The sequence below is a fragment of the Megalobrama amblycephala genome, linkage group LG24 (genome assembly GCF_018812025.1).
Source record: "Megalobrama amblycephala isolate DHTTF-2021 linkage group LG24, ASM1881202v1, whole genome shotgun sequence".
Taxonomy (NCBI): Eukaryota; Metazoa; Chordata; class Actinopteri; order Cypriniformes; family Xenocyprididae; genus Megalobrama; species Megalobrama amblycephala.
In genome coordinates this window covers 5,425,844-5,451,641 of record NC_063067.1, presented here as the reverse complement: position 1 = coordinate 5,451,641, position 25,798 = coordinate 5,425,844, and the positions used below count along the sequence as shown (strand labels likewise).

At 36.1% G+C, this 25,798-nt stretch overlaps 2 protein-coding genes across 5 annotated transcripts in view; both read right to left on the bottom strand.

Moving 5' to 3' along the window:
* Positions 1 to 13,824, bottom strand: part of gpsm2l (G protein signaling modulator 2, like) — a 35,755-nt gene extending 21,931 nt beyond the window's left edge. Inside the window, exons 1-2 of one of the 4 annotated variants that reach the window (XM_048177652.1) lie at positions 13,610 to 13,824; positions 9,849 to 9,886 (exon numbers count right to left, since the gene is read on the bottom strand). Coding sequence is in view for 2 of the 4 variants with exons in the window: in XM_048177650.1 (XP_048033607.1) it covers positions 4,686 to 4,735 (50 nt within the window). In the remaining 2 variants the exon portion in view is untranslated. Of the gene's footprint in view, positions 1 to 4,685; positions 5,066 to 9,848; positions 9,887 to 13,609 lie in introns of those variants that run through there. The other 3 variants (XM_048177651.1, XM_048177650.1, XM_048177649.1) reach the window with 3 other exon arrangements.
* Positions 13,825 to 17,392: 3,568 nt separating this feature from the next.
* ghrhrl (growth hormone releasing hormone receptor, like) overlaps positions 17,393 to 25,798 on the bottom strand; it is a 55,382-nt gene continuing 46,976 nt past the window's right edge. The window contains exons 13-14 of the mRNA XM_048177194.1: positions 21,871 to 21,912; positions 17,393 to 18,283 (exon numbers count right to left, since the gene is read on the bottom strand). Of these exons, the coding sequence (XP_048033151.1) occupies positions 18,182 to 18,283; positions 21,871 to 21,912 (144 nt within the window). The 3' untranslated portion in view covers positions 17,393 to 18,181. The remainder of the gene's footprint in view (positions 18,284 to 21,870; positions 21,913 to 25,798) is intronic.

Here is a 25,798-nt window from a genome sequence, read left to right as displayed (position 1 = left end):
AATTTGGGATTTTCCTTAGTTGTCAGTTATAATCATCAAAATTAAAAGAAATAAACATTTGAAATATATCAGTCTGTGTGTAATGAATGAATATAATATACAAGTTTCACTTTTTGAATGGAATTAGTGAAATAAATCAACTTTTTGATGATATTCTAATTATATGACCAGCACCTGTATATTTGAATCTGTTTTAGGGATATTTGGAAGAAGGGATTTTGTTCATTTTAACAGCTTCTGAGATTACCAAGAATTCAATTACGCAGTGTCATAATTACGTTACCACATTAACATCTCAATGTCTCTGGGATTGAACCATTTAGGGCCTTTAAAAAGAAAGATTCCATAAGAAAAAATTCATAGGATCAAAACTCTAAAATATTAAGATATATCTTTAACCCTCCTGAATTACATGTAAATTTCAGAAATATATATATATATCTATATATTTAGGCACTTAGAGCGGTATGTTGTACGAGTCGCATTGGGATCCCAGTATCTATGGGATTGAAATATATAGGGCCTTAAAAATGAAGATTCCAAAAGAATAGTTTATTAACAATTAGAATCTAGAAGGATATTAAGATATCTTTAATAGTTTTAGTGTTACAGGCACATCAGCTGTATGGAAAGTGACCCACATTTGGTGTTTGACCACTGAAATTGACCACTGTACAGTTTACAAATTTACTCATGGAGCCGCATTAAGATCTCGATATCTCTGGGACTGAACAATCGAGGGCCTTTAAAATAAAGATACTAAAAGAATAGTTTGATAAGAACCAGATACTAAAAGGATATTAAGATATCTTTAAAACTTCTTGAGTTACAGGCATGCAAACTTGAGGCAAAAAACACAAGAAGTGCTTTTTGCCATTTTTGAACTGTCACCGTTGGCATATAATGCAACAAAAATTGGTAAAATGTCAAAAGATTTTGCTAATAGACCTATCAATCACTGTGTAAAAATAAAACGATGATGCTGCCATCTTTCTAAAGTTTTTTTTACATTTTTACCCCCCTCTACAAAACAGTAAATATACATTCATGACAATTAATATTTTGTCTTTCTTCTTCATTTATGTATTTCTTTCACCAGAGAGAAAAAAAATAATAATACATTTAGCCGGGGACCTCTGGTTGAGTTGGCATGGAATGACCTCATAGCAACTTCCTAGCAATCACCTTAATCATCCACCCAACACAGCAATGCCCTAGCAACCACATATGACAATTGTGTGCAGAAAAGCTCACCTTTTATCCTCTTTCTTTTTAGAAAATTCAGTGCACCGTCTAAACATCTCAATCTTTTTGATGACTTTGTCTCCTCCAGTGTGATAGACACGTTTAATTCTCCACAGGGTGCAGCACGAGACCCATGGCTTCAACCTTCTCAGACACATCACGAAACTGATTTACCTCTTCCAAAAGACACCAAATTCCAGGATAACCGCCTCTGTGAGACCTTTCCCAAACCTCTACCCCAGTGAGAATCCTATTCATAACCAGAGGAGGCTTTAGCATCTGAAATGTTTTGTTGTTGACATGCCGTGACGGGTTACGCTGGCTCTAGCACACATAAACGAAGGGTCAGTGGTAAGCCTGCAGATAACAGATGCAACAGAGCAACATGCCCATGTCATCTACGGACACCCGATGGCAAGCGTCAATTCCAATTATGAGTGAGACGACACATGGAGATTATCACGCATAAAGGGGGAAACCTGCTCCTAAACCTGTTATTCCAGTTGGGTGGGTCGACCTCAGTAAAAAAATGCTATGCAGCTACTGAATTCTTTTTTTTTTTCACTTACACTCTTATAAATAAAAAAGTTATTTACTGACATTTACAGTTCCATGAGCAACCTTTAAAATCCATGGAACCTTTCCATTTATTTTCCATTTCACAAAAGGTTTTTATAGTGTAAAAACATTCCTTAGATTTTTAATATATTGTTCACACCGAGAAAAATGGGTTCTTTTAAGAACTGTTCACGGAAATGCTCTTTGGGGAACAAAAAATAGTTATTCTACACTCTTATAAATAAAGCTTCTTTATTGACATTTATGGTTCCATGAAGAACCTTTAAAATCCATGGAACCTTTCCTTTTCACAAAAGGTTCTTTACACTGGAAAAGGGTTCTTTAGACTTTTAAAAAGAACTGTTCACTGTAAGGTTCTTTAAAAAGGTTATCCTACACTCTAAAAAATAAGGGTTCTTTATCAGCATCTATACTTCCACGAGGAACCTTTAACATCCATTCCACAAAAGGTTCTTAGTGGAAAAAGGTTCTTTAGATTTTTAATATATTCTTCACACACCAAGAAAAAAGGGTTCTTTTAAGAACTGTTCACGGAAAGGTTATTTGGGGAACAAAAAATGGTTATTCTACATTCTTAAAAAATAAGGGTTCTTTATTGGCATCTATAGTTCCATGAAGAACCTTTAACATCTGTTCCACAAAAGGCTCATTTACAGTGGAAAAAAAGGTTCTTTAGATTTGTAAAATGTTATACACCACTAAGAAAAAATGGTTCTTTTAAGAATGGTTCAATGAAAGGTTCTTTATGGTTCTTTAGTTTCTTAAAAATAAAGTTTTTTTATTGACATTCTTTGTGGTTCTTAATAGTTCCATAAACCTTTAACAACCATGGGATCTTTCCACTCCACAAAAGGTTCTTTATAGTGGAAAAGGGTTCTTTAGACTTGTAGAATGTTATTCACAGCAAGAAAAAAAATGGTTCTTTTAAGAACTGTTCAATGAAAGGTTCTTTATGAAACCAACGTTCTTCTACATTCTTAAATATAAAGGCTCTTTAATGGCATTCTTTGTGGTTCTTTGGGGAACAAAAGTCCCTCAAATTCTTCCATAGTATGGCTGCAAAAACACTCTTTTTGAACCTTTATTTTTAAAGCATAGTTACTTCATTTTACTTGCTAAGTCAAGCATTACTATTACTATTGCTCATACTCAAGATTAAGGATTAGAACAAATCTCTAACCCTACGAATTAAGCTTTAACTAAGTCCTGCACCATTTGTGCAACAGAGATAAGAGTGATTTCCCAAATAATGTGGCTTGTTGAAGACAGTTCTATAACCTTTCTCAGTGTTCAGATTTTAGAAAATAAGACAGAGGGACCCAAGAAACAACTCTAGTCACTCTTTTGGCTTGAACCAGTAAGCAAACAACCAAGTCAGCAAATTTTGCATAGGCAAGTGCACAATTTTCTTTAAAATATGTAAATATATAGCCACTCAATGTCACTCAGAAGGCTTTACAACGGTGTCAAGGAACAAAGCAACCCAAGAAAGCCTCCCTAAATCAATTAATCTTCTGCTGAAGTAGAGTGAGATGTTGTCATGAAGAACGAATCGACTCCAGCCAAAAAAACAGTCAGGTAACCAAGGCCACGCTGGGAAAATCCATTAGACCAAGTTAAATCCCGCGCTTTGCCCAGAGTGTCCTCAACGGAAGGCTGGCAGTGTTCACATGCTCTAATTTCTTTATCCTCAGCGAGGTGGGATGCGGGCCGAGCGGCTGACGTGATTTCTCCACTGACCGATGCAAGTGACTAATTCGCACCATATATTAACTCCTACTTCTCATGAAGTAATGAATTTCACTGATACTCATTGAAACACCAGACATATGTTGCTCATTATTTCTGTTCATTTTTAAAACTCTGACATTAAAGGGACAGTTCACTCAAAAATGAAAATTCAGGTCATTAATTATTCACCCTCGTATCGTTCTGTGGAACTCAAAAAGGAGAAAGTTTAGCACAATGTCTATTTTCCATACAATAAAAATGAGTTGGGTCACACTGTAGTTTAGCTCCAGTTCTCACTATTAACTACGACTTTTGAACATCCTGTTAAACATCTCCTTTTTTGTTCTACAAAAGAAAGGAAAGCATATAGGTTTGGAATGATATGAAGGTGCGACAAAATTTGTGATGAAATGATGATTAAAAAGACCATGCTTGGGGGAACCATCCCAACTAGGGCTGCCAGGTTTGCATAACAAAACCAGCCTAACTGCTATTCAAAACTCGCCCAATCACGGCCAAAACTAGTCCTATTGCGCCGCTTCAACCCACGGACTAAGAAAAACCAATTCTGCAGGTTCAGCCATGACCTAGTGGTTTGAGCATGTACTCCAAAACATGCTAAGCCAAATTCGATCCCATTCCTGTTCTCACCAATTATTTCCTGTAAATGTTTTATCCATGTGTGGAAAATCACTCCGTGGAAAGAAAATCTCATCTTTCAGCTTCAGTGTGAGACAGTCACACAGTTTTTCAGGATGTACGACAGCAATACAATACACAAAACAGTGCCAACAAGTGATGACTCTTCATTTTAATTATTAAACACGGCTATTAAAAATGCACACACAGGAGATCTCTCGGCCAACCTGAGCCCTCATTCACGCGCATCTACCCGCAGCACTGTATTACATTTCAAACCACGTTTATCTGATGGAAAAACAAGTGCACGTCAATGAAAAGAAAGACAGGTTTTTTTGGTATTTACAGCAAGATCTGTTGCATAATACACTCCATAACCAGCAAAAACATGGAGTTCATAGAGAATGGATGCACATCAAAAAATGGCTATAGTTAAAAGTTTTAACCTGTTGATTTGTGTACCATATGGCAAGACAAGTCTTTTCTCCTACCTGGAACGGACATGAAACGCTTGATCCTCGTCTTTTGTGATCGCATCCATTTAGATTCATAGTAAAAGTCCACGTTTAAAACAAAAATGCAAAAGCAAACACTCGAGAGATTTGAAAATAAATCTAATATCATGTCATCATAACCCTATAACAAAGAACAAACGAAAAGATGGAGCGAAGACGTCCATGTTTTCACCGTATCTGAACCATTGACCATCTGACAGGCGAGTGACACTAAAGAAAGAGTCTGAGAAATATGATCCTCTCTCTCCCACACACACACACACACACATTGAGGTGTAAGTAGCTAATGATTTCACTAAGAAAACAGTCATTGACTGATTAATCACAACAAGCTGTACACTTCCACCCTACAAACTAATTCTGACTTGGAAAATATCATGTTACATCTCATGTGGAAGGCTGAACATGAGGAAGTCTCTTGACTTCCCTGTGAGCAACCATCTGACCATTAAAAGATACTTTTTCCCCAGAATAGAAAGTTCATGTTGTTGTCTTACAGTGGCTGTTTGAATTAATAAACCAACATATGAGAAAAACAAAGTGTTTTCAATGTAAAACTAAGACTGAAACCATCACCATCAGTAATCTTGATTGATTTCATTTGAAGGGATGAAACCTCACACTATATGTGTTTCCATCCAAAGTTGCGAATTTTACTTTTGCGCAAAATTGGAATATCGCATATTTCATTTGTGAATATAGCAGTGTTTCCATCCCAAGTGTTAAAGCGAACATAATCGTTACTTCCTGTATAATTGGTGCAAAATATCTGTAATAAAGATGGAAGTTGCTGCAATCTGGGAAGCCACTGTGGCTCTTCATAAATGACTTGCGTCTCAGAGTGCAGATGAAAAGCAGTAAACGCTGTTATCTTGCGTTCGGATGCTGGTGTTTGTGAGTGCATTCATGTGAGACAGTTTTAGGAGGTCATTACATAAAATCATTCTGATGACAGGCTTTGGCTCAGGGATTTCAGGTTGATCAAACATTTTAGATGCTGTGTGATGCGATTGGTCCACTGGTTAGTCCAGTTAGTCCTTTGTTAAGGCAAAGTCATGTGAGTTTTTTTTTTTTTTTTGCGCATTGAGGGATTTATTTGGTAAATGCATCCATTGTAGTTTACGTGCGTCTTATAAGATAAAACATTTTTTATTTTAGAATTTTATGCGTATCTTCTCATTTCCATCCAGCGTTTTTTATGCAATATCCCAAAATGTGCCTAAAAATAGGTGGATGGAAACATAGCTAGTGGCTGTTTGGCGTGATAAACCCTTTTATGAGAAAACAAAGGGTTTTCAGTTTAAAATTAAAGGGATAGTTCACCCAAAAATGTAAATTCTGTCATCATTTTCTCACCTTCAAGTTGTTTTAAACCTGTATGAATTTCTTTCTTCTGCTGAACAAAAAAGAACTCTAAAAAATCTTGTCTTGGGTTGTCGGTGTTTGGGTAGTTTTGGTGTTACCCAGATCCTGGGTCAGACATAACAACCCAGTGTTTGGGTAGTTTTGGTGTTACCCAGCTCCTGGGTCAGACGTAACAACCCAGTGTTTGGGTAGTTTTGGTGTTACCCAGCTCCTGGGTCAGACGTAACAACCCAGTGTTTGGGTAGTTTTGGTGTTACCCAGATCCTGGGTCAGACATAACAACCCAGTGTTTGGGTAGTTTTGGTGTTACCCAGATCCTGGGTCAGACGTAACAACCCAGTGTTTAGGTAGTTTTGGTGTTACCCAGCTCCTGGGTCAGACATAACAACCCAGTGTTTAGGTAGTTTTGGTGTTACCCAGCTCCTGGGTCAGACATAACAACCCAGTGTTTGGGTAGTTTTGGTGTTACCCAGATCCTGGGTCAGACATAACAACCCAGTGTTTGGGTAGTTTTGGTGTTACCCAGATCCTGGGTCAGACATAACAACCCAGTGTTTGGGTAGTTTTGGTGTTACCCAGATCCTGGGTCAGACGTAACAACCCAGTGTTTGGGTAGTTTTGGTGTTACCCAGATCCTGGGTCAGACGTAACAACCCAGTGTTTGGGTAGTTTTGGTGTTACCCAGATCCTGGGTCAGACGTAACAACCCAGTGTTTGGGTAGTTTTGGTGTTACCCAGATCCTGGGTCAGACATAACAACCCAGTGTTTGGGTAGTTTTGGTGTTACCCAGATCCTGGGTCAGACATAACAACCCAGTGTTTGGGTAGTTTTGGTGTTACCCAGATCCTGGGTCAGACGTAACAACCCAGTGTTTAGGTAGTTTTGGTGTTACCCAGCTCCTGGGTCAGACATAACAACCCAGTGTTTAGGTAGTTTTGGTGTTACCCAGCTCCTGGGTCAGACATAACAACCCAGTGTTTGGGTAGTTTTGGTGTTACCCAGATCCTGGGTCAGACATAACAACCCAGTGTTTGGGTAGTTTTGGTGTTACCCAGCTCCTGGGTCAGACATAACAACCCAGTGTTTGGGTAGTTTTGGTGTTACCCAGATCCTGGGTCAGACGTAACAACCCAGTGTTTAGGTAGTTTTGGTGTTACCCAGCTCCTGGGTCAGACATAACAACCCAGTGTTTAGGTAGTTTTGGTGTTACCCAGATCCTGGGTCAGACATAACAACCCAGTGTTTGGGTAGTTTTGGTGTTACCCAGCTCCTGGGTCAGACGTAACAACCCAGTGTTTGGGTAGTTTTGGTGTTACCCAGATCCTGGGTCAGACGTAACAACCCAGTGTTTGGGTAGTTTTGGTGTTACCCAGCTCCTGGGTCAGACGTAACAACCCAGTGTTTGGGTAGTTTTGGTGTTACCCAGATCCTGGGTCAGACATAACAACCCAGTGTTTGGGTAGTTTTGGTGTTACCCAGATCCTGGGTCAGACGTAACAACCCAGTGTTTAGGTAGTTTTGGTGTTACCCAGCTCCTGGGTCAGACATAACAACCCAGTGTTTAGGTAGTTTTGGTGTTACCCAGATCCTGGGTCAGACATAACAACCCAGTGTTTGGGTAGTTTTGGTGTTACCCAGATCCTGGGTCAGACGTAACAACCCAGTGTTTGGGTAGTTTTGGTGTTACCCAGCTCCTGGGTCAGACGTAACAACCCAGTGTTTGGGTAGTTTTGGTGTTACCCAGATCCTGGGTCAGACGTAACAACCCAGTGTTTGGGTAGTTTTGGTGTTACCCAGCTCCTGGGTCAGACGTAACAACCCAGTGTTTGGGTAGTTTTGGTGTTACCCAGATCCTGGGTCAGACGTAACAACCCAGTGTTTGGGTAGTTTTGGTGTTACCCAGATCCTGGGTCAGACGTAACAACCCAGTGTTTGGGTAGTTTTGGTGTTACCCAGCTCCTGGGTCAGACGTAACAACCCAGTGTTTGGGTAGTTTTGGTGTTACCCAGCTCCTGGGTCAGACATAACAACCCAGTGTTTAGGTAGTTTTGGTGTTACCCAGCTCCTGGGTCAGACATAACAACCCAGTGTTTGGGTAGTTTTGGTGTTACCCAGATCCTGGGTCAGACGTAACAACCCAGTGTTTAGGTAGTTTTGGTGTTACCCAGCTCCTGGGTCAGACATAACAACCCAGTGTTTAGGTAGTTTTGGTGTTACCCAGCTCCTGGGTCAGACATAACAACCCAGTGTTTGGGTAGTTTTGGTGTTACCCAGATCCTGGGTCAGACGTAACAACCCAGTGTTTGGGTAGTTTTGGTGTTACCCAGCTCCTGGGTCAGACGTAACAACCCAGTGTTTGGGTAGTTTTGGTGTTACCCAGATCCTGGGTCAGACGTAACAACCCAGTGTTTGGGTAGTTTTGGTGTTACCCAGCTCCTGGGTCAGACGTAACAACCCAGTGTTTGGGTAGTTTTGGTGTTACCCAGATCCTGGGTCAGACGTAACAACCCAGTGTTTGGGTAGTTTTGGTGTTACCCAGATCCTGGGTCAGACGTAACAACCCAGTGTTTGGGTAGTTTTGGTGTTACCCAGCTCCTGGGTCAGACGTAACAACCCAGTGTTTGGGTAGTTTTGGTGTTACCCAGCTCCTGGGTCAGACATAACAACCCAGTGTTTAGGTAGTTTTGGTGTTACCCAGCTCCTGGGTCAGACATAACAACCCAGTGTTTGGGTAGTTTTGGTGTTACCCAGATCCTGGGTCAGACGTAACAACCCAGGGGTTGAGTTATTTATCGCAGGCTTTTTGCGACCTCTTCAGGAGAGAGCAGTGCAGATTCGTCAAATTGGTGCATGTCTTCGGTAAAATACAGGATTGTGTACGTTTTATTTTATCTAAAAATTCGTTATTGTTCGGTTTAATTTTATGCAAAGTAACATACAGGGGCACGATGTGAGTCACCTAAACGAGTGTTGCATTGGTCTTTTCGCGTGATGGAAAGTCACAGCATTTTTCATCTTCGAGTAAAACGCAGGCGGCGGTGTAAAGTTAGAAGTTCCCCCGCTGAATGCAAGACATCTCCGGCACGAGATCCAGTGCCGTTATGGTATAAACAGGACAACAGAGACTGGTCGATTACACTTGAATTACTTCTAAATGTTTAATTTTTACTTCTAATATTCGTTAAACGAGCTTAAATGTAGGCAATTAAAAACTATATAAAATATGCTATACAATAAAATGTGATCGAAAATAAATGAAGTATCATGCAAACCAGTGGTTGTGTGGAGTAGCTTTATTTAAAAAAGTTTAGAGGACTTAAATTAATCTGTAAACATTAATTCATGGATAAAGTAAAAAAAACAAAAAAAATTAGTATTATAGTAAAAATCTTATGCTGGGTTAAATCAACAACCCAATTTGCTGGGTAAAATTAACCCGACATGTGTTCTGTCCTATATTTACCCAATTTGGGTTGTTTTTAACTCAGTATTTTTTAGAATGAAAAATGTCAGTAACCAAGAAGTTTCTGGTCCCCATTGACTTCCATAGCATTTTTTTTCCCATACTACAGATGTCAATGTTACCCATATTCTTCAGAATATCTTCTTTTGTGTTCAGCAGAAGAAAAAATTTCATACAGGTTTGGCACAACTTGAGGGTGAAGAATTGAAACCAAGAATTGAAACACAAGAATTGAAACCATCACCATCAATAATCTTGATGAATAATTTCATTTGAAGGGATGGTGACAAATTAGACATAACTTACTCACCCTCACACTGATCCAAACCCACCCGTGTGACTTGATTTCTTCAAAGAAACACAAAAGAAGACATTTTCAAAAACATTACAGTGGCCAGAACCTGTCAAACTACAAAACTGACAATAAAGCACCATAAAATCTTTGAGAAATGCCCAAGAATCAATGTCATTTGGCATATTTGATATCAAACCTGCATGGCGCAATGCTTCTTTATGCAATATATTTGAGTATAAACATTCATGCAAATGAGAGCTATGATGAAAGGGGATGATATTTTAGCAAATAAAAACTTGTTATCATATGACTTCAGCTCGATGTGCATGACCTTTAACGTCATTTTGGAGATTGTCATCTTTAAAACATCTCCTTCTACATTCCACAGAAGTAGTGTTGCCACTGTTTAAAACTAAAACTATTGTTAACTGAAGCTGAAATAAAATAACATATAAATATTAGATGAAAAAAATAAACTTAAAATAACCTAAGCTAAAATGAGAAATGTTGCCTTGCCAGCTAACTTTAAATAAGTACTAATTTTATTGAAAAAAAATAAATGAAACCTAAATAGAGATATTTAAAAAAAAAAAAAACTAATTGACAAAATCGCATAGCAAAAGTACTAAAACTTTTAAAATTTAAAATGATTCAAAATATTAATAAATACTATATTAGTATAAAAAAAAAATGATACTACACTCTAAAAAAAACGGGGTTAAAAACAACCCAAGTTGGGTTGAAAATGGACAAACTTAGCGACTGGGTTGTTTTAACCCAGCGCTTGGGTTAAATGTTTGCTAGGCAGTTTTCTATTATTTAAATATGACTATATGGCTGGCTTAAAATTAACCCAAAATAGGTTGGAAATTAAAATTCAGACACATAATTACTAGAGGCAACAATAATAATCAAAAGGTGAACATTTAATAATAAGCAATTTAATAAATGTTTATTGTTTACTTATTCATTAAACTTACTAATACATGTTCATTTATTAAACATATTAATAAATGTTAATTTCCAACATACTTTGGGTTCATTTTAAGCAAACAATACAGTAATTTTAAACAATAGTTAAACAAGGTTAAACTAGGTTAAACAAAACATTTTTAAGGTTAAGCAAACATTTAACCCAACCGCTGGGTTTGTCCATTTTCAACACAACTAGGGTTGTTTTTAACCTAGCATTTTTTAGAGTGTAAATTAAAGGGTTAGTTCACCCAAAAATGAAAATAATGTCAATAATTACTCACTCTCGTGCCGTTCCACACCCGTAAGACCTTCGTTCATCTTCAGAACACAAATTAAGATATTTTTGATGAAATCCAATGACTCAGTGAGGCTTCCATAGGGAGCAATGACATTTCCTCTCTCAAGATCCATTAATGTACTAAAAACATATTTAAATCGGTTCATGTGAGTACAGTGGTTCAATATTAATATTATAAAGCGACGAGAATATTTTTTGTGCACCAAAAAAACCAACGACTTATATAGTGATGGCCGATTTCAAAACACTGCTTCAGGAAGCTTCAGAGCGTTATGAATCTTTTGTGTCAAATCAGCGGTTCGGAGCACCAAAGTCACGTGATTTCAGTGCTTTGACACGCGATCCGAATCATGATTCGACACAAAAGATTCATAACGCTCCGAAGCTTCCTGAAGCAGTGTTTTGAAATCGGCCATCACTATATAAGTCGCTATTTTGTTTTTTTTTGGCGCACCAAAAATATTCTCGTCGCTTACTCGCTTTATAATATTAATATTGAACCACTGTACTCACATGAACCGATTTAAATATGTTTTTAGTACATTAATGGATCTTGAGAGAGGAAATGTCATTGCTCCCTATGCAGGCCTCCCATCGGATTTCATCAAAACTATCTTAATTTGTGTTCTGAAGATGAACGAAGGTCTTACGGATGTTGAACGGCATGAGGGTGAGTAATAAATGACATTATTTTCATTTTTGGGTGAACTAACCCTTCAACACTACACAGAAGAAAGTCCCGGGTTTGGAAAAACAAGAGGGCGAGACAACATTTTCATTTGTGAATTAAACAAAAAGCGTACAGGCAGTGGGAAAATGCGTCAGAAATCATATTTGTTTGTACTTCAGGAATTCCTTGCATTGAGCAGAAAACTGAACGCATTGTTAACTTTCAAAAATACATCAACTGACAATCTGGATACTCAGGAAAGGGCTGTGACCGTCATCTCAAGTAAAAAAAAAAAAAAGTTCACTTGATTACGGCCAAGAGTGGTTTTGTGGCTCCTTTCCTAAAGACCTGAGCCAGTTTGTCCAGCAAACCAACTGCAAGTTTACTCAAGCGTGTGATAAAGACACACTGCATGAATTTTCCTTTTTGTTTGACATTTAAACTTGCTTGCCAGTGTAATTTCACTGAACAAGGCAAGCATGCCAGGAATATTCAACTGGTCTGCACCATCAATTCAGTTCATGCTTTATTTACCCCAACAGTTCCAGAAACATCGAGCCACTTATTCAACAACCCTGCACTGTGACAGCAGCTTTGTGAGCACGAATAGTCCAGATTAGTCAGTCTCTACAATAGAATAAAACACAGCCTGTGCACTGTAAACAGCTGTGATTCATTAAAAGATTCAAACACAAGAGCGGCTGTGTCCATTCTGTCAGCCGGAGCCTGTTCCAGGTGTTTCTCATAAAATCCCACGGGAGGGAACTACTTATAATGAGTCTCACGATCATATTTCACCCCAAAATTAAAAGAAAATATTATATTTTGCATGAATAAACTGACCCCTATTATTGTGCAATTGAATATTTTTATTGACATATTTTTTTAGCAACAGCCATAATTCTCATTTTCATGGAAACCAGTGCATTTTTCGTTACTGTTAATGGTGAGACTTATGTTAATACATTTTATAATTTTTTTTATGCTAATAACATTCTATAAACCTATGAATATAAACAGTATAATTTAAATAATACAGCATTATTTTTCGGGGATTATGGCAATGATATTTTAATATTAATGGCAATGATATTTTAATTTGATTTGTTATGTTTATACATTTTTTATATAAACTTTTTTATATTAATTATTTAATAACAATCTACAAGCCTATATGAATATAAACAGTACTTTTTATTTAAGTAAATTTCAATTTAAGTGATATATCATTATTTTTCGGGGATTATGGCAATGATATTTTAATATTAATGGCAATGATATTTTAATTTGATTTGTTATGTTTATACATTTTTTATATAAACTTTTTTTATATTAATTATTTAATAACAATCTACAAGCCTATATGAATATAAACAGTACAATTTAAGTGATATATCATTATTTTTCGGGGATTATGGTAATGATATTTTGTTGTTTTTTCTAATTTAGGAAAATGCACCTAATAATGTCATAAAACAGCCCTTTTGTTTTCATGTAAAATATAATTTTCACCCATTTTTATTTCAATATATCGTATTAGTAGATGAATGAACACTATGTTTTGACAGAATATTCTCACTATTATTATGCCATGGCTGGTCAGCATATTGACGTGCCTTCAGATAAACTGTAAAGATAATTTTGACTAGTAGGAAGTCGTTTTTTTGTACTAAACTGTCATAGAAGCAGCAATAAATAAATGAAAAACGTTTCTCAAGAAAGACAAGACAAGGAAGTACTTAATATGCAACACATATACCGATTAGTTCAGTGGAGAAACTGTTCATCCAGAAGTAAAATAAACCCAAAGGAGAAAAGAAATCAAACTCATACCTCAGACACTTTCAGATCTGTACTTTAAATGTGTAATCGCGCTTCATGTCCTGTGGTGGAAAAGTTTCTCTCTTTGTCAAGAAGCATCGATAAAGTTTCTTTCTCTTAATCCGCCATGTTTTCTCAAGATACTTTCCTTTCCTAACTTTTTTTTTCGGAAAAAAAGGAAAGCGTCTTTTGCTTTGGCACGCCAATCATTACACAGGAGTTTGTAAACGCCACGCCTCGCCATCATAATACTTGTGTGCTGAAGTAATGCTCGTGAACGAATCGTTTTGAATGATTCAGTCGAACCGACTCGCCAACCGATTCGCAAATTTGAATCTATGAAGAGGGAGCAATATTGCGAAATTAGGTCTTTACTAATAATTAGCGTTGTTATTTAATATTATTTTTTAACAAGCTAATGCTGAGCCGATTTTTTTTAATGTTTTGGTCGAATCGATTTACAAAGCGTTTAACTTTAACAGATGAGTTTGTTTTAGTTCAAAACTTTAATGAAGGACGGGGGAATGTTGTTAAAAATATTGAGGAAAATGTAACGTACTAATTAAAATAATTAATTATTATTAAAATACTAATACGTTATTAATTAACAATGTTTAAATAAAAGAAAGCACATGTCAGGCAAGCTATAGACTATGAAACTAATTTAAAAAATATATTTTAATAAAATAAAGCGAACCGATTCATGGTGAATCGGTTCACTGAACTGACCGTCTGAAAGAATCAATTCACTCAAATTAATTGGACTTCCTAGTGCTAGGAGCAGAAATTATTTTACTGATTTATTTCTGTGGGCTCCTCAATTTAGTTATAACTGTATGTAAAAAAAAAAAAAAAAAGAAAGACTACATAAATAACTAGGGTGAGTAAATAGTAGTGAGATGTATTGACCAGCAGAGGTCACTGTTTATTACTGACGGACAACACCAGCTGACATTTAAAGATTTCTGAAGGCCATGAAGACATTTATGTATGTTTTTCCTGTTTTAATAAAAGGTAATTACATGTCAGACATTAAAGCAAAAGATCAAGAGCACTTGAGCTCAAAAATAGGTACATGTACACACTGTGCCAGCTTGCTTACGCATATAACATAAGCACATATATGATGACATCAGCTTAACTGCACTTAAAGGCATAAAAAACAACAACAATTTACATACATAGGCCTAATAGATCATAAAACTGGATAATATTTCCATCTCTGTAATGCATTCTGATGATTGAATGCATTAATACACTTAAGGCCGCTCAAAAACATGGAAACAAAATAATTTATACTGCTGGTAAATACATACATTATAAATACAGCATTTATAAAAGCTTTTTATAGGCAACAGAGTATAAATGCACATTTGGTGAGAAGAGAAGAGACCAGACAAGATGAGATTAGAAGAAACGAGAAGAGATGAGATGAGACAAGCAGTGAGGAGAAGAGACAAGAAGAGAAAAGACAAGAACAGAAGTAAAGACACAAGCAGAGACTAGAAGAGACGAACAGAGATGAGACAAGAGAAAAATCGAGAACAGAAGAGATGAGCAGAGAAGAGATGAGAACAGACAAGTACAAACGAGAAGAGAAGAATAAAAAGATAAGAGAGAAGAGCTGAGAAGTAGAGAGAAGAGAAGCGAGGAGAAGAGACAAGAAAAGACAAGATGAAAAGAGACGAGACAAGAAGAGATGAGACTAGTAAAGGTGAGAAGAGACGAGGCTAGAAGAGACAAGACAAGTCAAGATGAGAAGAGACAAGAAGAGAAATGACACGATACTAGAAGAGATGAGAAGAGACTAAAAGAGACAAGACAAAAGATGAGACGAGAAGAGATGAGATGAGAAAAGACAAGATCAGAAGAAACTAGAAGAGACGAGAAGAGACGAGAAAAGACGAGATGAGACTAGAAGAGACAAGACGAGACTAGAAGAGAAAAGATGAAAAGAGAAGAGAAGAGACAAGATGAGAAAAGACAATATGAGACCAAACGAGAAGACGAGATGAGAAGAGACTAGACGAGACAAGACAAGAAAAGACGAGACTAGAAGAGATGAGACGAGAAGAGACCAAACGAGAAGATGAGATGAGAAGAGACTAGAAGAGACAAGACAAGATGAGAAAAGACAAGACAAGAAAAGATGAGATGGGAAGAGACAAGATGAGATGAGACTAGAAGAGACGAGATGAGAAAAGACAAGAAAAGAAAAGATGAGATGAGAAGAGAAAAGACGAGACAAGATGAGAAGAGACTAGAAGAGACAAAACGAGAAAAGACGAGACTAGAAGAGATGAGACAATGGGACAAGACGAGATGAGACAAGACGAGATGAGAAAAGACAAGATGAGAGGAGACAAGACAAGAAAAGACGAGATGAGAAGAGACAAGATGAGATGAGACTAGAAGAGACGAGATGAGACTAGAAGAGACAAGCCGAGAAGAGAAAAGATAAGAGACAAGATCAGAAGAGACAAGATGAGAAAAGACGAGAAGAGACTAGAAGAGATGAGACTAGAAGAGACAAGACGAGAAGACAAGACGAGACCAGAAGAGATGAGACAAGACGAGACCAGAAGAGACAAGACAAGAAAAGACGAGATGAGAAGAGACAAGATGAGATGAGACTAGAAGAGATGAGACTAGAAGAGACGAGACAAGACCAAACGAGAAGAGAAAAGACGAGACAAGATGAGAAAAGATTAGAGAAGAGACTAGAAGAGATGAGACGAGAAGAGACGAGACGAGATGAGAAAAGACGAGATGAGACTAGAAGAGACGAGATGAGATGAGAAAAGACGAGATGAGAGGAGACAAGACAAGACGAGATGAGAAGAGACAAGATGAGATGAGACTAGAAGAGACGAGATGAGATGAGACTAGAAGAGACAAGATGAGAAGAGAAAAGATGAGAAGAGACGAGAAGAGACAAGATGAGAAAAGACGGGAAGATAAGAGACTAGAAGAGACGAAACTAGACTAGAAGAGACCAAACGAGAAGACGAGATGAGAAGAGACAAGACGAGAAAAGACTAGATGAGGAGACTAGAAGAGACGAGACGAGAAAAGATGAGACGAGAAGAGACTAGAAGAGATGAGACGAAAAGAGAAGAGACAAGACAAGAAAAGATGAGATGAGACTAGAAGAGACGAGAAAAGACTTGAAGAGACAATACAAGAAGAGAAAAGACAAGACGCCTTTGGAAGCAATGTTGATAAACAAAAGCACTCCACAGTTCAACACATTTGGCATGTTCAGAGAAGGTGAATATGAGTATGGAGGAACAGTGTAGAGCAGATGCTATCATCAATGTTTCTAGTTTGTTCTGATATGTTGAGAAATATAAGACAGCTCTCACTACTAGGCGGCTCCACATCTGCAAATGTCTTCTATTCTGCAATAAACTGAGTAAAACAATTTCTGCTCTCGGTAGCTGCAACATTTCAGTAATTCATTGATTTTTGAGTGACCTAGAAACAATCAACCAGCAGAATGGAAAAACAGGCTAGTTTTTGAGAGTTAGTGTCTGTATAGACACGTACAGTATCAGTCTTCGCTACAAAGATGCTTTTGAACATTTACACTATCACAGAAAAAAAAAATACAGTTTCTTGAACATATGTTGCACAAATTGCAGGGAATGTTGTCGCACTATATGGGGTAAGTTGGGAATGAAAAACAAAACAACCCATTAAATAAAAATGAAAAAGTTAACATAAAAATATCAAACCACTGTTTTGGCCAACAGAAATTGTAGTTTAATAAAAAAATGTGACATGTGACCAGGGTTACCGCATATCTCTCTCAGAAATCCATGAATTTATTAATCTTTAAATTTCTCTTTACAAATGTTAAATACATAAAGAAATGTTAAATACATATATACAAACATACAGAGTTGTGGCCAAAAGTCATGTCCAGAGGGCATATTTGTTTTTAATGACCCTACAAGTTCGATTAAACCATCAAAATATGAGAAAAATATTTTAAATATGAGGGACGCATCTGACAAAATGATTTGGCAAAGAAAGCAAATACAGCTACATGTTATTTTACTATGTAAAGAAATGCATAGATAAACAAAAAGCTCACAGGAAAAAAACATACATTGACAACATAATCAGTTATTAATATTTTGTTGGTTCTGGATTATTCATATTTTCTTTGGATGACAGCCAGTCCAAAACTTATGTCAGAATAATTTGGCATGTTCCATTGCATTGTCACAAACAACACAATTGACTCCAAGCACAACTACGCAATATTCTTACAAATCTTTAACAAATGTTTAATAATATTTAAATAAAGGATGATGTCAATTATCCTAGACCAGACATCACGTTTGGCCACTGCAATTTGACAGCAGTCACATTTTTTTGAACATATAAATTTCTCTAATTTCTCACAGATATCTTGCAGCCCAAATGTGAAATATTTAAACACTTAAGCCACTATTACAGCTGTCAGAATACGTTTGGTGTCACTGTTGCAAGTTAATGGGGATGGTCTCACTTTAAGTCATTTGTTGTCATATAAACCAAGCAATACAATTTACAGACTGATGAGTTTGAGTGACTCTAGAAAGGAGTGTCCATCTGACTTCCTTTGGCTCCAACAGGGACGACAGCGTAACTCCCATCTTGATATCGAATCCATCGTGAGCGTATTTCATTCTGAACCTGACAGACAAACACATATATGATATACAATCACAAAAACCCAGGAGAGACTTTCCTCAAAACCTAACCTAAACCTGACTTAGATTATAAATATTTTTATGTAATTATGTTTAAACTATAGGCTAACCTAAGGAAGCTTGTTTCCGCCACAGAATAAAAAACAAAAAGGTAATTGCTTTTTTTCTCGCAGTTGCGACATTATATCTCACAATTCTGACTTTATAATTCGCAATTGCAAGTATATATCTCGCAATTTTGACTACTTCTCGCAATTGCGACTTTATATTTCACAATTCTGACTTTATAACTCACAATTCTGACTTTATTTCTCACAATTGCGACTTCATATCTCGCAATTCTGACTTCATACAGTATCTCGCAATTCTGACTTTATATCTCGCAATTCTGACTTTATTTCTCGCAATTGCGACTTTATATCACGCAATTCTGACTTTATATCTCACAATTTTGACTATTTCTCGCAATTGCGACTTTATATTTCACAATTCTGACTTTATAACTCACAATTCTGACTTTATATCTCGCAATTCTGACTTTATTTCTCACAATTGCGACTTCATATCTCGCAATTCTGACTTTATTTCTCGCAATTCTGACTTTATATATCGCAATTTTGACTATTTCTCGCAATTGCGACTTTATATTTCACAATTCTGACTTTGTAACTCACAATTCTGACTTTATAACTCACAATTCTGACTTTATATCTCGCAATTCTGACTTTATTTCTCACAATTGCGACTTCATATCTCGCAATTCTGACTTTATTTCTCGCAATTCTGACTTTATATATCGCAATTTTGACTATTTCTCGCAATTGCGACTTTATATTTCACAATTCTGACTTTGTAACTCACAATTCTGACTTTATATCTCGCAATTCTGACTTTATATCTCGCAATTTTGACTATTTCTCGCAATTGCGACTTTATATTTCACAATTCTGACTTTGTAACTCACAATTCTGACTTTATAACTCACAATTCTGACTTTATATCTCACAATTTTGACTATTTCTCGCAATTGCGACTTTATATTTCACAATTCTGACTTTATATTTCACAATTCTGACTTTGTAACTCACAATTCTGACTTTATTTCTCGCAATTCTGACTTTATATCTCGCAATTCTGACTTCATATCTCGCAATTCTGACTTTATATCTCGTAATTCTGGCTTTATTTCTCACAATTGCGACTTCATATCTCGCAATTCTGACTTTATATCTCGCAATTCTGACTTTATATTTCACAATTCTGACTTTATAACTCACAATTCTGACTTTATATCTCACAATTTTGACTATTTCTCGCAATTGCGACTATATTTCACAATTCTGACTTTATATTTCACAATTCTGACTTTGTAACTCACAATTCTGCCTTCATTTCTCGCAATTCTGACTTCATATCTCGCAATTCTGACTTTATATCTCGCAATTCTGACTTTATTTCTCACAATTGCGACTTCATATCTCGCAATTCTGACTTTATATCTCGCAATTCTGACTTTATATCTCACAATTTTGACTATTTCTCACAATTGCGACTTTATATCTCGCAATTCTGACTTTATCTCACAATTTTGACTATTTCTCGCAATTGCGACTTTATATTTCACAATTCTGACTTTATTTCTCACAATTGTGACTTCATATCTCGCAATTCTGACTTTATATCTCGCAATTCTGACTTTATATCACAGAATTCTGACTTTATATCTCGCAATTCTGACTTTATATCTCGCAATTCTGACTTTATATCACACAATTCTGACTTTATATCTCGCAATTCTGACTTTATTTCTCAAAATTGCGACTTTATATCTCGCAATTCTGACTTTATATCTCGCAATTCTGACATTATATCTCGCAATTGCGACATATCTCGGAATTCTGACTTTATATCTCGCAATTCTGACTTTATATCTCACAATTTTGACTATTTCTCGCAATTGCGACTTTATATTTCACAATTCTGACTTTATTTCTCACAATTGTGACTTCATATCTCGCAATTCTGACTTTATATCTCGCAATTCTGACTTTATATCTTGCAATTCTGACTTTATATCACAGAATTCTGACTTTATATCTCGCAATTCTGACTTTATATCTCGCAATTCTGACTTTATATCACACAATTCTGACTTTATATCATACAATTCTGACTTTATATCTCACAATTCTGACTTTATATCTCGCAATTCTGACTTTATATCACACAATTCTGACTTTATATCACACAATTCTGACTTTATATCTCGCAATTCTGACTTTATTTCTCAAAATTGCGACTTTATATCTTGCAATTCTGACTTTATATCTCGCAATTCTGACATTATATCTCACAATTCTGCCTTTATAACTCACAATTCTGACTTTATATCACACAATTCTGACTTTATATCACACAATTCTGACTTTATATCTCGCAATTCTGACTTTATTTCTCAAAATTGCGACTTTATATCTTGCAATTCTGACTTTATATCTCGCAATTCTGACATTATATCTCACAATTCTGCCTTTATAACTCACAATTCTGACTTTATATCTCACAATTCTGACTTTATATCTCGCAATTCTGACTTTATATCACACAATTCTGACTTTATATCACACAATTCTGACTTTATATCTCGCAATTCTGACTTTATTTCTCAAAATTGCGACTTTATATCTCGCAATTCTGACTTTATATCTCGCAATTCTGACATTATATCTCGCAATTCTGACTTTATATCTCACAATTCTGCCTTTATAACTCACAATTCTGACTTTATATCTCACAATTTTGACTATTTCTCGCAATTGCGACTTTATATCACGCAATTCTGACTTTATATTCACAATTTTGACTATTTCTCACAATTGCGACTTTATATTTCACAATTCTGATTTTATAACTCACAATTCTGACTTTATATCTCACAATTGTGACTTTATATCTCGCAATTCTGACTTTATATCACACAATTCTGACTTTATATCTCGCAATTCTGACTTTATATCACACAATTCTGACTTTATAACTCACAATATCTTTTAAATTGTTTTATTCTGTGGCGGAAACAAGCTTCCATAATCACTATACTGAGTAGACTAAAATAAAAACAGTGACTCGGTTGTCTAATAGATCAGTTCATATAGTGGTTTTGTTAGAAATGAGTTTCATTAAATGGAAGATGCTCACCTTTACCATAAGCACTGGTTAAAATGCAATGCATTATTATTTATCCTTAATTGCTTATTGGCCTTTGAGCAGTCCTCTTGTAATTCCCCAATCTGATTCTTAATCAAATCAATAAAGACTGGCAAACAAGAATTTTATTGGGCCAGATTTTGAGTACAAACGTTGTTCAGTCCTCTGAGAATGCTGATTATCTCCATTCAAACACAGACTTGCAGAATCAACTGTCAACATGGCAATTTGTCCAGATGTCTGCCTGACTTTTACAGTTTGCAAATGCATTTATAGAATCTAGCTTTCAGCACATTACTTTGAATTTTGGTGCATTTTTTTATTTTTACGGTGTGTGAGGGCTGTCAAACAATAATCACTCACCTCCTGGTTCAGGAAACAGTACAGAACTGCCACAATAAGACCCTAAAGAAAATCAATAAAAAGGAGAAAATCAGAGTCTGTAAATTGCAGTCGGTGCTCCTCAGATGAAATATCTAATATTATAAATCCATCTCTATTCCTCTCCCTTTCATCTTAGATTGAGTGCATTGGGATACAAATTATATGCTTTTAACACCATTTCTGCACGCCCATACTTATGCATAACCATGGATGTATCTGTTAGTTTTGAGCCAGCCGGATCAAATCCTGATCCATCAATTAAAATGCAAGACAGTCCAGTGCTAGAGTATTCAACCGCAGTAAGGAACTGACTTACAATAAGAGAGTTAATCCAGAAAATGCCATAATAATGACATCCAACAGCTGACATGTTTTACAAGTGTGACTCTGAATATAAACATGATAGAAATCGCTCATGAATTTGCATGCTGTTGATCATTCGGTAGAATCCAAAAGGGTAAATTCAGAAGAATGTACATACTCTTTTCCATAGAATGACTGCTCTTAGAAATCTCCTTAAACTGGCTCTTTTTAGTGAATCAAAAACATACAACTGTATAGCATGATTCATCAACGAATGACTCCTCTAAACCAGTTCTTGTTTATCGCGAATCAAGAATAGATGTATTGTCCCAGCCAGCCCCACCACCCAGTACTAACAGTATAGTCAGATTCATGAACAAATGGCTCTTTTCAAATGGTTCTTTTTAGTGAATCAAAAACATATAACGTAAACTGTGTAGCACAATTCACCAATGAATGACTCCTCTAAACCGGTTCTTTTCAGTGAATCAAAAACATGTGACTCACCCAGTAGGGCTGGGACAATACATCAATTCTCTATTCGAGATACAATTTTTCTGTATCGATTCTAGTTTCCGAATGTATTGTGAATTGATGTATTGTCCCAGCCCTACCACCCAGTGCTAACAGTACAGTTCAGTTCATGAACAAATGACTCTTTTCAAACTGTTCTCTTTAGTGAATCAAAAACATACAGCACAAACTGTGTTTGATTCACGAACAAATGGCTCTCTTAAACTGGTTGTTTTTTCTAGTAAATCAAAGACATATAACACAATTAATGAAGTCTGATTCATGAAAGAATGACTCCTTTAAACCAGTTCTTTAAAATGATTCAAAAACAAACAGTGCAAACAATGTTGTATATGATTTTTTTTTTTTTTTTACAGATTGATATAATTAGAATAAATTAAATTTAAAGATGTTGACAGATTTTGGTTGTGTTGATTCCTTAAATCAAACTGCATTTCGCCTCTGTTATTAATTTTTTTAATGTATCAAGTACCGAGGTTTTCTTTATCACTTACAGCACTAGCAGAGAAAAAATTTCTTTCATATAAAATTAGGGATGCACCGATATGAAAATTTTGGCCGATACCGATAACCGATAATTCTTTATATATGACCCTGGACCACAAAACCAGTCATAAGTCGCACTGGTATATTTGTAAAAAATAATTAGGATGTCAAGTAAAGATCATGTTTCATGAAGATATTTTGTTAATTTCCTACAGTCAATATATCAAAAATATATTTTTGTAAGTGGATATGCATTGCTAAGGACTTCATTTGGACAACTTTAAAGGCAATTTTCTCAATATTTTAATTTTTTTGCACCCTCAGATTCCAGATTTTCAAATAGTTGTATCTAGGCCAAATATTGTCATAACCATACATCAATGGAAAGCTTATTTATTCAGCTTTAAGATGATGTATAAATATCAATTTCAGAAAAAAATTGACCCTTATGACTGGTTTTGTTGACCAGGGTCACATATTTGAAAGCCGATAACCGATATATTGGCAGATAAATCTAAATCCAAATTTTTATATTTGAGAGACTGATTACAAAGACAAGAGTCTCACCATTAAAATCCATGTCCCAAGTACACAATTATAGTGTTCTCAGTATAATTTTATTTAGCCTATATGACAGACGTGTGCTGTACATGTTGAAGTTGAACTTAACTGTATTTTCCTTTTCAAGCAATTCAAAACCATCATGATGAACAGTGCGCACCTGAAGTGTCTCAGCTGAAGCAAATAATTCATTAATTATCTGCCTTAATATATCAGCCAAATTTTCTTATCAGGCCGATAACGATAACATTAAAAATAAACATGTATTGTATCAGCCGATACCATATGGTGGCCAGCTCTACCAAACACCATTGGGTATCATGCTGTTTGAAGAAAAATGACATTACTTTTGTGTTCCAAAGAAAAACCACAGAATACAGGTTTGTAATGACTTGCATACGAGTAAATAATGACAGAATTATAATTTTTGTCATTTCAGATCAGTGAGGAACCTGAATGTTGCAGTAAAAATGTTTTTGATTACCATGTAAAAATGTCTGCGCTTCCTAAAAGATATCCTAGGATCTGAACATGGCCCAAGTGACAGCCTTAAAGGCGGCTAAATCAAAATACTGCTCTAGTATATATAGTATCTAACAGAGAACCCTAAAATAGACGTCTTGAGATATCAAACCTGTCACTGAAACAGCCGTAGGCTCTGTAAACAGCAATCTGAAAACCGCCTGCACGATTCAATCATTTTCACATTCAGGTGAGCCGACATGTCTGACTAGTCAAGACAAAGAACACAGTCTTACTTCAATGTTAGCCTTCAAAGAAAGTAATTAGCACTAAAAAGCACACATCACGGACATCATATTATGACTTAAACTTTTACAGTTAGGTAACAGCCTTCCTGTTATGTTTCTCAAACTCCTGCATAGAATTAATCTTCAAAATTAGTTACCGGCCCTTCAGGAAACTCAATTAGCGTTCCGGCTAACTAAGTAATATCTCTAAAACCCCAATGTCCATCTTCTGTCTCAACAGATCAAAGGTGAGATGAGGTCTGCTCTGAGGTTGTTTTGATCAGAGCTCATCGACTGTACCGAGGGGAGCGTGTCTAAAGACTGGAATACACCACATGACTTCTGAACAGATTTGGAATCTGACACTTGCTGACTTGTAAATGGTTGTAGAGAAAAAGTGGGCATCATACATTAAATGTCTGAGGATCAAACACTAGACTTAAAGATAGGGTAGGCAATGTTTTTCATGAATACTTTTTGTTATACTGGTTGAAACTCTTGTCACTGATAGCAATTAACAATAATAGAAGTGGTCTAAATGTTAAAAAAATGTATCTATATATCTTCTGTGAAAGTCTCAGGACCAAACAGTGTTTGTCCAATCATTGCATTCGGTCCGAATGCGATGATAGGATGCCCTACCTGCCTGTCAACCTGCTTTGATCTAATAAAAGGATCTGATTTAAAAGAAAAATTTGTTCATGAATCAGACTACGTTGATTGTCTGTTTTTGATTTACTTTTGATTAATCGGACTACACTGGTTGTGCTGCATGTTTCTGATTCACTAAAAAGAACCGTTTTAGAGGAGTCATTTGTTCATGAATCAAAGTATACTGTTTGTGCTGCCTGTTTTTGATTCAATAAAAAAAGAACTGCTTTAAAAGAATCATTTGATCATGAACCAGACGCTGTTTGCATTGTCTGTTTTTAAATCACTAAAAAGAACCAATTTACAAGAGTCAATTGTTGGTTAATCAGACTACAATGGTTGTTTTCAGTCACGTGGTTCTCGTGACGCGCGAAATTCCGGTGGAGGGCAAGCAGTGAAAATTAGAATGGAAGAGATGGGAAAAAGTCCGTTCTGTGCTGATTTAGACAGAAAATCACAACATATGTTGGACGTGATACTTATGTTATGAAGAGGAGCTACATTTCCACTGAATTGAAAGACTTGACTGCCATCGAGGAGGTAGATATAGAGGATGTTAAGCTGCCGTAACGCCGTGTTCAGTTCTAGTCTGGGTTTGTTTATATCGCGCTGCCTTTCTGCAA